The sequence below is a fragment of the Dama dama genome, chromosome 15 (genome assembly GCF_033118175.1).
Source record: "Dama dama isolate Ldn47 chromosome 15, ASM3311817v1, whole genome shotgun sequence".
NCBI classification, from domain to species: Eukaryota; Metazoa; Chordata; class Mammalia; order Artiodactyla; family Cervidae; genus Dama; species Dama dama.
The window spans coordinates 84,961,689-84,976,565 of NC_083695.1; the positions used below are offsets into that span (position 1 = coordinate 84,961,689).

The window sequence follows — 14,877 nt, forward strand, 5'->3', positions numbered from 1 at the left end:
AGGAAGCCGGGCTGCAGGTCCGGCAGTCCTGACCTCCCTTACACCCAGAGCACGCCACGCGGGGTAGCGGGGGGTGCAGAACCGGCATCGGCTCCTGCCGGACGCAGCGGTTCGCCCCGCTCTCGCCGTGGCCCGTGCACTTCGTTTTCTGGGCATTCGGCAGGGCGGGAAGCGGGAGAGCGGGACCACCCCTCCCCCCCGGGCGTGGATGTGAGAGAACGGGCCCCAGGACTGGAGTGGGTGGGTAGGGGGGCTTCAGCTCCGCCGAGCCGCCTTTGACTCGCCAGCTGCACGCCCCCAACGCCTTCCCTCCGAAGGCACGTCCTGGGGCGGTTCTCGGATTCCCGCAGCCGCGCGCCAGTCCCGGCCCTAGCCCAGCGCGCGGGGCCGAACTACAAGTCCCAGCAGGCCCCGCGCCGCGAGGGCCGGAGCGGGAGGCGCGGCCCGGCCCAGCGCCTGCGCAGTACGGGCGCCCCGAGCCTGCGAGTACCACACCCCCGGGACGGACAGAGGGGAGGCAGAAGCATCCGAAGCCTTAAAGCATCCGCGGGAGCCCGAGGGGAGGAGAATGGAGTGACAGAGCAGCGCGCAGGGTGGGGGGTGGGGGGGAAACTGTTGAGGGAGGGGGGGAGGGGGGACACAGAGGGAGGAAGAGCGGCGGCGGCGGCTCCTCTTTGCAGAGGTGGAAACTCCGAGGGATAAGAGCAAAGAATAATGCGGTAGGCTAGGCGGGCTGCTCGCTCCCGGCTCCGGCAAGCAGCGGCGGCGGCCCGAGCAGCGGCAGCAGCAGCAGCGGCAGCACCGTCAGGCGCTGACAGCCCCGCCGGCCGGCTCCCTCGCTGACCGCCGACTGTCAATGGAGCTGGAAAACATCGTGGCCAACACGGTCTTGCTGAAAGCCAGGGAAGGTAAGAGGCGGTGCGGGTGCGTGCCTGCTGCCTTCGCCGCGAGCCGGGGTACCGGGCGGGTGCGGGATGCCCGCAGTGAGTTTGGTCGGGAGCAGGGCACCTCGGAGAGTGCTCGGCAAACGCTTCACGGCTCCTGCCCTTGTGCTCGGGGAACCTGGACTTGGGCGGAGAAGGGGAAACGTCACGTCGAGGTTGCAAGGATTAGGATGCTAAGAAAGAGTCCCTAGTTTCCTGCTCTAACCTTACCATGCCGTGCCTTCTCGGCAGCTGTTGAAAGGTCAGTTGGAAAGGCATTCATTCAGGAAGAGATGGGCAAACATGCAAATCAAACAGCTTTTCCGAGTTGGCCCGGGATGGTTCTGTGAGTGAATTCGTGTGTGTGTGTGTGTGTGTGTGTGTGTGTAGGGGGGAGCGGTGGAGGGGCTCCGGCATAGTTGATATAGGTTATTGCTGGAAACCATCCGCTGGGAATGTTTCTTAGGGAAATCCCGTCGTGTGGAAGGAAGCCTTTTAAAGGCAAAGTAAGATGTTGAGGAATTAGCCTGTTCACATAACGAGAGGATGGCTGTACAAATCATGTAGAAAAGAATTCATGATTTCAGGGGTGGTATTTTCCCCCATTGAGGAGAGAGAGAGATAAGTGGATTTTGTTGGTTTGGGGCTTAATTAAGAAAAGAAAGGTAAGTGTGCCAGTGCTTAGATGTGTTTTGGATGCAAATCATTAGATTTTCTGCATTAGGTTGGCAGGAAATATCGTCTAAATGGAGTGGGTAAGAAGCTAAGTCGAGACTATAAACGCACTTTTTGACTCTTCCTTGAGACGGAAAGAGAGAGGGAGAGGGTGAGAGAGAAAGTGCCCCAGAAACTTAGATGCTTCCTAAAATGATTCCGTGCGGGTAAGCATACATATTTAGGAACACCTGGAATTTATGTAACATTTCTTTTGCCAAGATTTGAGCTCTGGGTGCAGCCTTTTTATGAAAAGGGAAGTGGTTTTCCCTTTCATGGGAGGAGGCTTTATTTGACACCCAAGGTCGAAAGCAGTCTCGGTAAGGTCTTGACTTCAGAAGAGTACACGGCGAGCAGTCCATGAAAACACCCTATTTACTTCTTAATATTTTTCATTCACACACTTTGATGAATGAAGGAAGACTTTGCTGGCCAGCAGTTCATGTTTATTCAGCCGACTCCATCACCTTGTGGCACTGTACACGGTGTGTGAGTAGGTGATGTACAACTCAACAACTCATGTCGTAATTTCAGCTTCGCTTGTCTCCAAAGCAGCAGCCTGGAAGGTTTGCTTCGGAAACTCCAGCCGAGTTGAAAATGTGCAGGTCTGTTCTTCCCATTGCCCAGCATTGGTGTGAACAGACTTTTAACAGAGGCTGTTCCTGGTGACTTCAGTTTCTAAAGCCCGAGTATTTTCTTTTTTCCTAACCCAACATTTTTAGCAAATTGGGCCAAGAGGCTAGTGGGCTGTCTCCTGAACAGGGCAGTGAGTCCTGGAGGGGGAAAAAGCGGAGAAAACAGCCCCTGGCTCACAGCCTTTGCAGCCGCCACCTAGTGGTGGAATATGGTTGTACACCTGAGGGCTCGGGGGCTGGGAAAGTTTTCCCTCTCCATTCTGAAATTTTTTCCTGGGAAATCATTGGATGTGACGATACTGGAGGCTTTGCAAGTTTTCCTGGTTTCTCCTGTTGCCCGGGGAATTCTGCTGCCTACATTTGCTGCTCTACACACTTATTTGCCTAGAGCTTGCTTTTTTTTTTTTTTTTCCTTAGCATTTGATTGCTTCTTTTAAAATGTTTTGCTTGGAGTGGGCAGAGTATTATTAATTTTCTCCCCCAGTTTGGTCTCCCCAGATTTTTTCACTGAAATGAATGCACCGCTTGGTAATTTTGTCTGTCAGGTTAACAAATTGGTTTTTTTAGAGCCTTGGAAAAGAGAGCTACAGTCTGGAGGCTTATATGGAATGACTGAGTTACAGTGATTAAAATGTTCTCAAGAATGTGCCTTTTACTTCCTTTTCCTTTTAAAGTCTTTTCAATTTCTCTTTGAGAGTTTGGTCATCATCTCAGGGTGAGAAAATAGCTCCTGCAATTCCTTTGAAATGGAGGGGGCCTTCCCAGTAAGAATACAGAGAAACTGACACCTGAATGAGAAAAACTAATCACTTACATGGAAATTTCATTGTGAAATCTGCATTTCTCCCCGTTTTTCTCTTTTATGTCTAAAGAGAATCCATGATTTTAAGTGCTTCCACTTTCTTCTCTCTGGGTCTTTACTAAAGATTTGAGCACATGTATTCTATTTACTGTAGAAGCTTTTAGAAATAAAAGCAATTTATTTTTCTCTTTTCAATTCTTACATAGTTGAAGTCATTCTTTTCAGTTAAATAATTCTGCTAGTAATCACATTACCCACATATTCAGAAATGAAAGTTCCAGTCAGTGTAATGAAAAATCTAACATAAAATTTGTAGTATCTCTAAAAATCTGAATTGTTTACAGTGTTTAAAACCACTTCTTCCTTGAAGATTCTTGTGAGTGGTTATAAATGAGAAATATGGTTGGTGAATGGGAAATTTAATTTAGTTCAGTTAACAAAATACATTGTAAACAATTTAAAATGCGGCTTTCAAGTAAAAGTCACATTTGTCCCAAACAATAGAGAAACAGGCCTTGAAGAAAGACAGACACACTTTGCAAATGCTATGAATTTGTAGTTGTCTATGTTGGTGGGTAATTTGGGGGCCTATCTCTTGTTATTATTATGCATTCTCAAAGGCAGATGCCTTTTAAATTCATTGTAACTTAAAATTCTTACTATAATAATACTTTTATAAAGTGGAAAAATGAGTATAGCAATAAGATAGAAAATCTGTGAGTGAATTACAGTGGTTCATCATTAAAAATTAGAAAACATTGGAAATAGCTTGCACCTTTGTGACTGTTTTCTGAAATAAGATGGAGATCTGGGTTCAAAATTATAAACCACCCAAATGTATTTTGTTCTGGACTCAAGAGAAAGCATCAACTTGATCACTCTTAGGAACTTTAGATTACTCTCCTAAAAAATAGGTGGTTAAGGGTGAAAAAAGAAAAGAAGTTGAGACTGAATTCATGCCAATTTATGGAAATGAGCTAAGTGATTAAGCATTTAATGAAAAGAAACCCAAGACTAATTCTATCTATTTACATTTCAGAATCTCAGAAAATTGGCAAGCACACTAGTGCTGAAATCATAGTAGTGAGAAAGAGTGTTTGCAGAGGGCTTTTTGTGTGTTTCCTTTTGATTTTATTGTTGCAGTCAAGGTTTTTGTGATTTTGTCATATTCTAGTGTTTTGTCTCACTTCTTTGAACGGTGGGGAGAAGAAATTTTGTAAGGTCCCACCCTTCCTTTCTTCCCAGGGCAGTAGTAGCCATATTTGATCAATAAAGAGGACAGAGAAGGAGTATCGATCACATTTTCCTGAGCATGGTACTAGCAGGCACGACTACAGGAACTGAGAAGTCAGAAACGTCATGATTTTGCCCTTGGTCAGGATGTCGAAAATCAGAACGTGCAAGAACCTTTCACTCACAGATCTCTGTAAATTTGTTGGCCTGGATTTTCCTGATGATTAAGATTGGGGACCTGGAAACAGGTGACCGCAGAGGCTGGGAAGGGCAGGGGAGAGGAGGGGGTTTGCATGCAGCCAGCCTGCTGGGACAGACTCAGCATTCCACAGCAAGGCTGAAAGCCTTTCCCTCTTTTCCTTGCACCCCTAGTTCATGATGACAAAATTGAAATATCGTTATTAGAACACTGGAATGTCTCTGAAGCCCGCAGCCGTTTTAACAGGCGTACTTAATCCACCCCCATGGCTGCTTCTGCCCTAGAGCTTCTCCACACAGAAGAGCCGCAGTTTTTGCATCCTGGGCGCCGGCAGCTCATCGTGTGTTAAAGCTGCTGGGCCTATTAAGTACAATGCTATTATTAAACAAAACTGCCTTTTACTTTTTCTGAGTTTCTTTTCAGTACTGACAACTTGGACGTGGAGAAACCAAAAGCAAATGGTTTCAGAGGCCTTGCTTTCTTACAGAAAGGTTTCAAATGATGCTTTTAATTAATCTAGCTGCCGGTTTTTAAAACCATCAGATAAATGCCCTCAAGACTCTCATCTTTCAATAGCTTAGCTGCTTCTTGTCAGATTCTAAACTCCAGAAAGCTTGATTCTTCCACTCCCCAGACTAATCCTTGTTTGAATTATGTCTTCAGCAGCCATAACTCTTGTAGTGGCTTGCTAAATGATACCCTTTGGGTGTGGGCCGAAGACTTCAATAACATCCGAGTGAATTTCAGGAAAGAGCTCAGTGAAGGACCAAGTTGACCTTTACCAAGGGCCATTCAACCCAGACTTGGGAACTCACAGTCTTCTAATGAAATGGTTTCAGGACTTTGGTCAATACTTAAAGTTAATAATTTGTTGCTGGTATATTTGTAGCTCATGGTAAAGCATTATAATATCTTAACATTTTTGAAATAAACAAGTCTTATGGTTACAAAAAGATCTTATTACAATAGATCATACAATTTTAGGTGAAACTTGAGAAGATGATAGAAGGTGACTAAAAACAGGTGACACATAGGAAAGGAAAGGGAATTTCTTCAGTCTTGCAACCCCTAGCCCCCACACCTTACTTCAAAATAGAATAGTGAAGATAAAGTGTTTTAAAATGTGATTTTTAAATGATTAAAAATAGATTATGTGGGCTTAAGTAATAGGAATGATTTTTACTTTGAAACACATGCTGTTACATTTCAGGGGAAAATTTTATTTTAAAATATCCTAAATATCGAAAAGATTTTAATCCATAAAGCTTCTTAAAATTTTATCTTTTGGGGATAAAGAAATATTGTTGCACTTAATACCATCCAGACAGTGGGGGAAGCACCCCATTTGGTATAACTCGTGCTTACTTTTTTTTTTTAAGCACAAATTCTTTATTATTATCAAATATTCGAACAGTTATTCATGTTACCTTTTAAAGAGAAAGCAGTTCTGTCCTGTCTAGACTTTGCCCCCTCCCCCAGTTTCTTGTTTTGTGAAAACCATTTTTACATTGTCTTTTGAAATTCTTAAAAGGCTAAAATCATTCATTCATTCATTCAGCATTTGATTGTTGAAGGACCCTGTGAGAGGTGACATTTTGGATGTTAGCCTTGGAGAGGCACAGCTGGAGGTGGGTTAAGAGATGGAATTGGACATCATCATTAACTTCTTAGGCTTTTAAACTAATAGATCTGAGTAGAACCTGATTTTTCCTCCAAGGAGCTGAAGCTGATTGTGGTATAACCTGCTTAGCTGGGAACTCTGTTGACTCTGCTATGCCTAGAACTTGGACACTAGCCTGCGGGACCAAAACATGATTTAAGGATAACTCAGAGGTCATATTTGAGGGATAGGCTGGAATCTGGAAGACAACTGCTGATTTTCCAAGACGGGTGTTTTTAATGAAGGCCAGTTCCTACAAATGGAAACCACTTAAAACAATTGCAAGAGGTCCCTTTGGTTGGGGAATGAGAAGATCCAAGAAGAAACTGGTGTAGAGAGGTATCTTCCAGGTAACACCTTGGTGGTCTTCCTAGGGCAGCAGCCTGGGCGGAACTGATGGGCCGCCTTCCTTTCTGGATTTTTCTTGGGATTTCTTGGGTTTGAGCACGTCCCCTGGTAGAGCCTGTCACCTGGAATGACCTGAAAATGTTCAAGTGTCTGTCTAGTCCTCTGAAGATGCGCACTCCAACATGGTAGCTACTAGCTGCATGTGGCTGTTTATATTTAAATTAATTAAAGTGAGGGACTTCCCTGGTGGCCCAGTGGATAAGACGCGGAGCTTCCAATGCAGGGGGCCCCCGGTTCGATTCTTGGTTTGTGAACTCGATCCTATGTGCCAAAACTAAAGGGCCCGAGTGCTGCAACTAAGACCCGGTGTGCCAAATATTTGGTGTGCCAAATATTTTAAAAAATTAATTAAAGTGAAATATTCCATTCCATAAGTGTGCCAGCCACGTGTCAAGTGCTTAGCAGTCACAAGAGGCCAGTGGCTACCCTGCAGGATGGTGCAGAAGTGGAGTCCCCCCGGCTCTGCAGAAAGTTCCTTGGACGTAACTTCTAGGATTCTACACACATTGAGTTAAATGAAGGTGAGAACCTCATAACTTCTGACATGAAAATTGGGAGAAGGTAAGAGAGGGGGCAGGGGGAAGGAGGCGAGAAACAGAGGGAGGACTGGGGGGCAGGGGGCTGGGGGATTGGAGATTAGGACTGAGTCCTAATCAGAGAAAAACACAGTTCAAAGACAATCATAAATATTGGTGGTAGTAATAAGCCACTCATATTTCTCACCTCCCCCTCCTTTTTTCCATATCTTTTTGGGAAGTTGGCCTCGATTGAGCAACTGACTGTCCCGATTCAAACTAAGTGTGTGTTATAGGCTTCCCAGGTGGCGCTAGGGGTAAAGAACCTGCTTGCCAATTCAGGAGACTTATATGAGTTTTGGGTTCGATCCCTGGGTTGGGAAGTTCCCCTGGAGGAGGGCATGGCAACCCACTCCAGTATTCTTGCCTGGAGAATCCCTGTAGACAGAGGAGCCTGGCAGGCTACAGTCCATAGACTCACACATAGCTGGACACGACTGAAGTGACTTAGCATGCATGCAGATACACACAGGGCCCCATGTTTCTTCTAGAAACTCCTGAGGTGAGGATATTTTAAAATAATTTTATTAATTAAAAAAAAAGTGTGTACAGTAAATCCACAGAAAGAAGGAAAAAAAAAAACCTTCTTTCTATTTTCTTCAAAAAATGTGGTCTAAAATGAGCAAGATGATTTCTTTTGAACAGGACAGATTGCAAGAAGATCATGGAGAAAGATGTCCAAAAACACACTGTTCTTGCATCCACTTTAAAATAATTTCTCCTTAAAAACTTTTCCTGTGAGATTTGAAACAATTTTAAGAACAACACTGTTAGAACACACTTAGAAAGCAGCATGATTATTTGAAACAATAAAACAGTTTGCTGCTGTTCTTGGGGTCAGAAGCAAAGAATAGCTATCTGAAGTTGTGCCAAGGAGTCAACTGGAAACCTCCTCCTGACAGGAGTCAGTAATAAATTAGGCTAATTTCCACTGGGCCTGTTTTATCTCTAGGAATCTGTAGCCTGTGGAGTATCAGTTTTTTTTTTTTTGTTGTTTTTTTTTAAGGCAATGATGAAATAAACCTCAAAGGACAACTTCTGGGACCTGTGCAGAAAGTAAAAGAAACTGAGATAAACAGATACAAACATTCCTGGGTTGGGAAGTGGCTGCAGAGGCCCACAGGGTGGCCAGGATCTGGGCTGCCCCAAGGCTTCTCAGGGGATTTCCTCATCTGTTCTCCACTTTCCAGAATAGAATCACCTCTGCTTATCAGATGGGGAAAGTGAGATGGAAGAAAGGGACTTGCTTGTCCAAGGTTACTTGAAATGTGGACTTTTCTGGAGAAGCCCTCCAAAATCCTTTAACATTCCCAAAGAAATCTTTCCCTTCCCTTATAATCATATTAACATGAGCCCCAAACTCCCACAGAAATCAAAACCCCCCAAACCAAACCCATTTCTCAGGGCGGTATGGTTCCTAAATGTAAATGCTCTGAGGTTGCCATTGTGGGTGAGAAAGAGTCTCTAACAGATTTCTTGGGGAAAGGGGCCAAAAAAAAAAAAAAAAATGGGAATCTGACTGCTCTCCCAGACCCTGATTTCAGCCAAATTGAGAGCAGTTGGAGGATGTAATTCCTATTAGGCTGTGAATGACTGCCATAAGGTGAGTCCTCCCAGTCAGCGTTTCCATTTTAAAAGTAGAACTGTTGGGACTTCCCCAGTGGTCCAGCAGTTAAGACTCCATGCTCCCAAGGCAGGGAGCCTGAGTTTGAACCCTGGTCCAGGAAGATTCCAGATGCTTCAGGGCAACTAAGTCCGCCTGCCACAACTACTGAGCCGGTGTGCTGCAACTGAAAAGATCCTGCTCGTGGCAATGAAAATCCCACCTGCCACAACTGAGACCTGGCGCAACCAAATAAATACATAAATAAAAGCGATGATTTAGAGAAGCAAAAAATAGAACTCTTTATCAACGCAAATAAATCTGTGATTGACGGGGTGGGGGCAGGAGGGGGCAAATAACATACATGCCCGTGCGTGCGCGCACACGTGGCTGCGATTCTTTCTGAAGCCGCATCACCTGTGTTCTCCTACCTGCCTTCCCCACATCCTCATGCATACCTGCACACCGAAGAGCAAGGCCAGTCAGCCTCTTGGCATTCTTTTCCCGGCAGGGCTTGGGGAGAATCTTGAGTAGCCAAAGAATTGCCCCCGAGGGACAGGAGCTTAAAGGAGATGCACGGTAGTAGCCGCGTGTCAGTGGCGGCAGCCCTCTCCTTGGCAGGGCCGGGTGTGAGCACCCGGTGAGCACCCGGCGCGTGCAGGTCACGTCTGCCCCGGGCCCCGCGTCCTTCGGTGCCTGCTGCCCCCCGGGAGATCCTTGTCCCCAAGCACCTCTGTCCGATGGTGGCGCCTTAGGTATACGCTCTGCTGCTGCTGCTGCTAAGTCGCTTCAGTCGTGTCTGACTCTGTGCGACCCCATAGACGGCAGCCCACCAGGCTCTTCTGTCCCTGGGATTCTCCAGGCAAGAACACTGGAGTGGGTTGCCATTTCCTTCTCCAGGTATATGCTCAGGACTCTGCAACTCTCTTTACTAATAAAAATGTAAAAAAAAAAAAAAAAAAAAATGTAGGGGGACTTCCCTGGTGGTCCAGTGGCTAGAATGCTGCACTCCCAGTGCTGGGGGGCACAGGTTCGATCCCTGGTCAGGGAACTAAAGCACAGGTGTCTCTACTAGAAAGGTCAGGTACTACAATACAACTAAACACTCGGCGCAGCCAAATAAATAAATGTTAAAAAGAGGAAAAAGTAGGGGGCTGGGAAGGGGAAGGGGGAAGGGGTAAGGGGAAGGGGGGAACCTACTGGAGTGATTTCCCTGCCACATCGCAGGGCACATCCTTTCTCCCTCCCAAAGAGAATGTGTGAAGCAGTCTTTTTCCCCCAGAAAAAGCGCTCTCAGGGTTAACCTTTTAGATGTTACAGGGGTAACCCTATGGGTATTTGCGTTTAGAAACCAGAACATGTGTGTGCGCATGCGTTTTGCATTAATTTAGCAACTTTTCAAAGCTCTTTGGGAGCTGAGAGTCTCTTGGGGGTTGCTGTCTTGATGGAGAGGAGACAGCGGGATGTCACCAGCCCCCTGATGAGGGGACAGGAAGTCAAGCCTTTGATCTGCTCCTGCAGAGAAGGTGAAGCTCTGAACTTAACCACTACAGGAAAGGAAGTGGGGGTTGAAGGATAGAGTGATTCAGCTACAGGGTAGAGAAAACCCAGCCAGTGTAATTGGTCTGCATATCTGATAAAAGGCCTTATGAAACCTCATTTGAAATGGAATTCCATCTTGGCACGGGTCTTAGCACCACTTGTGAAATGGAAACAAGCTGGAGAAGGTCAACAAACGGGCCATGGAAAACAGCTCCCTCATGGCTTGTGCAGGAACGCGCTCTGCTCCATCTTAACCTTGTCTGTTCAGACACTCAGGAAGAGCTCCTTGGGATGCTTAGATAACATCCCCTGAGAAGGAATCCCAAGCTCTAGAAAAGTAGGGAGTTTTTGTTGTTTAGTCGCCAAGTCATGTCTGACTCTTGAGACCCCATGGACTGTATGTAGCCCACCAAGCCCCTCTGTCCGTAGGATTTCCCAGGCAAGAATACTGGAGTGCGTTGCCATTTTCTCCTCCAGGGGATCTTCCTGACCCAGGGATTGAACCTGTGTCTCCTGCACTGCAGGTGGATTCTTTACCACTGAGCCACCAGGGAAGCCCAAAATAGGGAGTTGGGTGCAGACAGAGAATTGGGCTACAGATGCAATTGGGCTACAGAATGCAAAGATGTCTCAAGATCCCATTTTTCTCAAGCTGAGGGCTGTTGTGAGTTGATGCCACCAAGCCTACAGTCACAGATTAAGGAGACTGTCAGTCAGATGAGTGTGTGCCTGCAACATAGGTATTCAGCTAACCTTGATCTGGGAATGATTGATTGATGCTGTGTTTGTTATGTGGAGGAGGGGAAGAGCCAAGAAAATAAGGTCCTCAAGAAGTAGCCTTGGGGGACTTCCCTGGTGGGCCAGTGGCTAAGACTCTTGAGTTCTCAGTGCAGGGGCCATCGCAGCTCCCATGCTGCAACTAAAGATCCCTCTTGTCGCAATTAAAATAAGATCTTGCATGCTGCAGCAAAGAAGGAAAAACCTCAGTGCTGCCGCTAAGACCTGGTGCAGCCAAATAAATAAATATTAAAAAAAGAAAGACGTGGCCTTCATGTCACAGTAGATGGCAAATTAGGAGATGATTCAACGTGGTTAAGAAAGATTAACTAAAGGTATAGGGCAAATTGGAAAATGTTTTCCAAATGTTTGTCTTAACTGTGAAAAATGTCTGGCAGACTTCCCCACCCCCACCCCCAAGTTGAAAGTGGTTTGTTTTACTTGTTTTGGAAGAAATAAATATTTGCATTAGTCCAAACATTTGGGGCAAACAGTTTGCCCCAATTCTGAAGGCTTTGTGTGGGTCGAAGATGTTTCACGCTGATAGCACTCATACCTTTTTTGGCTAAATCGGAGGTAGCTTAGGACACGATCCTCACATGCTTTTCGCATCACTGCTAGAACAACGCTGAGCAAATGGAAAGAAAATAGGAAGCCAAACATTGCTCCTTCTAGACCCGGGGATGGCTGATGACCGACCTGGCATTTGAAGGATAGAATTGTTATAGAAAAATGGCCTCTTTGCTCAGGGGCAAAGAGGCTGGATCCAATTAAGACAAGGAAAATGTATGTTCACTCAGAGAAAAAAATGTCCAAACAGTCAATCCTGTAATCCTCTCTGGAGTGGAAGGGGCCTGACGATGGGGCTTTATGGACGATGCCAAGCCCTGTGCTGTATAATAATTAGTAACCATTGCTTATTCTGCCGCACACTCGTTCCCCAAACCACTAACCACTGCTTGGGGTGGAATGCACCAGACCTAGATATTTGCCCCAGATGTCTTCCCATCAGTAGTATCCAATTAGAGGGTTTTTTAAAATTAAAGCTTAATTTCTTATAACATAGAGCAGGATGCAAATTAAAGAAGGACAAACCTGATTTCCTTGAGGTTTCCACGGGTGACTAAGGTAAGGGTTGGTCTTCCGGTTCCCTTCCGTTTACTATCAGGTGGCTAACTGTTTTATATCCTAGTGCCTGGTACTGTCGCTGGTCTTTTTGGGCGGCTTACAAACGTTTCAGGAATGCCTGTGAGGGGGTCGAGCATTTGAGAGGCCTAATCAGAGAAGTGGACTTACGTCTGCTTATAATTTCATTCTCCCATGGTGGGCCTCTGTGTTCTAATTGTCTGCCCTAAGCAGAGAGCTTGGGGGAAATCACCGCAAGCAGAATTCCCAGCGGAGTACGTTGGTTTCTGCATCTTCCCCAGTGTCATAAATTCAATATTTAGTTAAGTCCCACTGTGTGTGGGGCCCCATGCTAGGCTCTGAATGGAGGACAGGAAACAATGGTGTTTCCATTTCTTTCTTTTTAAGTAAAGGTCGTTTTATTTTAATTTTATCTATCTTTTTGGCCACACTGCACGACTTTGGAACTAGTTTCCTGACCAGGGATCGAACCAGCGTCCTCAGCAGTGAAAGCGTGGAGTCTTAACCACTGGACCGCCAGGGATTTCCCCCCTTCTTTCTAACGGAATCATTTAGGAATTATACAATCTTTTGTACCCATGGTTTCATTTACTCTTTACAGTCCTGTGAGGTGTGTTCTATCCCTCCCAGTATTATAGATGAAGAATCAAAGGCTAAGAGAGGTACATGCCTTTTCCTGGTGCATTCTGCTAGTTCCACAGCCTGGACCCAGTGTAAAACCCAGTCTCCACTCTGATAGTCTTTCTGCTCCATCGCAGCCGCTGCCCCCAATAATCTTACCAGCTAATAGGAGCATCAGTACTAACGTGTATGTAAAATAATCGGTGTGGCCCTGTGACTCATGGTTCAGTATGAATCATTCTACCTAATCTGAAGGCTTTCAAACATTTGCACAGACAATGTATGCTGTGTGTGTGCGTGCTCAGTCGCGCCGTCGTCTCTGACTCTTTGCGACCCCACGGGCTGTACCCCGCCAGGCTCCTCTGTCTGTGGGATCTTCCAGGCAAGGATACTGGAGCAGGTTGCCATTTCCTACTCCAGGGGATCTTCCCGACTCGGGGATGGAACCCGTGGCTCCTGCCTCGCAGGTGGGTTCTTTACCAATGAGCCACCTGGGAAGCTCCTGCACAGACAGTAGTTGCTTACTAAAGCAAATGCAAAGGACAATGCAAAACATCAAGAAGGAAGTAAAAATCTCCCTCCTCCCATGTGCTCCTGCTACCTGTCCCACCCCTCAGAGACGGTTACTATCAGCATTCTGGTGGACATTTCCCCCGATCTCTGTGTATACGCACGTATGAACATACAGATGCATTTGACACCGATGGGATCTTAGTATACACATGCTTCTGCAGCTGTTCTCGGTCAACAGTAAGTTGTAGTGCCGTCCCATATCTGTGTTTATAGTTTCCCATGGGATGGAGGGGTGTAAGGAAAAATTGTGAAAGACTCTGGAAACGGAGTGTCGTTTCAATGGAATGCTGGGTGTTTTTCTAACAGACCCTTAAGGGTTATCTGTTTGTAAACAGGTCTGTGTCTTTGATTGTTTTGGAGTAGTTTGAATGATGTATTTAACCAAGACATTTACCATAAAGGCATTGGAGAAGACCCTGATGCTGGGAAAGATTGCGGGCAGGAGGAGAAGGGGACGACAGAGGATGGGATGGTTGGGTGGCATCACTGACTCAATGGATATGAGTCTGAGCAAACTCCAGGAGATAGTGAAGGATAGGGAAGCCTGGCATGCTGCAGTCCATGGAGTCGCAGAGAATTGGACACGACTTAGCAACTGAACAACAAACAATTTAGGTTTTCCAATTTTTCAATATATTGTAAACAGTGTGGGACTATTCTACTCATTGGATAACATTATATGCTTAAACACGTAGTTGCCTACATGCCCCCCCACCCCCAACATGGTGGTATCTGTCTAATAGGGTCTCCCACCACCCCATTCTTCACCCCCCACTTTGGGAAGAATAGTGATAATTTCTGAAATGGAGTTAAGTGACCCTAGGGATGTACAGAGCACATTTTCTTAGGAAGAAACATGATACACATGAGGACACGTGATGCAACATTTTTGAAACCTTTAGGATTTAACACCCCCATGTGAGTGTTCAGTCATGTTTTCTATGGTATTCAAAGCCTCAGTTAGGGAAATAAGTTCGGGCAAAGACTGACTTGGCAACAGCTTTGTAATTGCTCTTGGGTTTTGCATGTGTGAATCAGCAGGGAACACAGGCTCAGATAAGGGCCCATAATTCTTTTTGTCTTTTTTTCTTGGCCTCACTGCGAGGCTTGTGGGATCTTAGTACCCCAACCAGGGATCAAACCCGGGGGCCCCTGGCAGTGGAATTGAGGACTCCTAACCACTGGTCTGCCAGGGAATTCTCATGTATTTCTCTCTTTTGCTCATCACCACCAGCCAGACTTGGCAGCCATTATTATTGTTATCTCAGGTTGAGAAAAAGCAAGCTCAGAGAGGTGATGTGATTTTTCCAAAGTCACACAGCAAGGACCCACTTCTCTCCATTCCTCCTCTGGTGCTAACTCACTGCATCTTTCCCCAGCTTTAAGGACTTCCATGTTTGTTGAATGTTGAGTAACTCTACGGAGGCATCTGAACTTGGGGTTCAGAGTCTGTTGTTCAGAGGAAG

General features: G+C 45.9%; 1 protein-coding gene across 1 annotated transcript in view; it reads left to right on the plus strand.

Moving 5' to 3' along the window:
• The first annotated feature begins 627 nt into the window (after positions 1 to 627).
• The window catches only part of GRK5 (G protein-coupled receptor kinase 5), a 226,240-nt gene continuing 211,990 nt past the window's right edge, over positions 628 to 14,877 (plus strand). Inside the window, exon 1 of the mRNA XM_061162762.1 lies at positions 628 to 908. Coding sequence (XP_061018745.1) covers positions 857 to 908 — 52 coding nt within the window. The 5' untranslated portion in view covers positions 628 to 856. The remainder of the gene's footprint in view (positions 909 to 14,877) is intronic.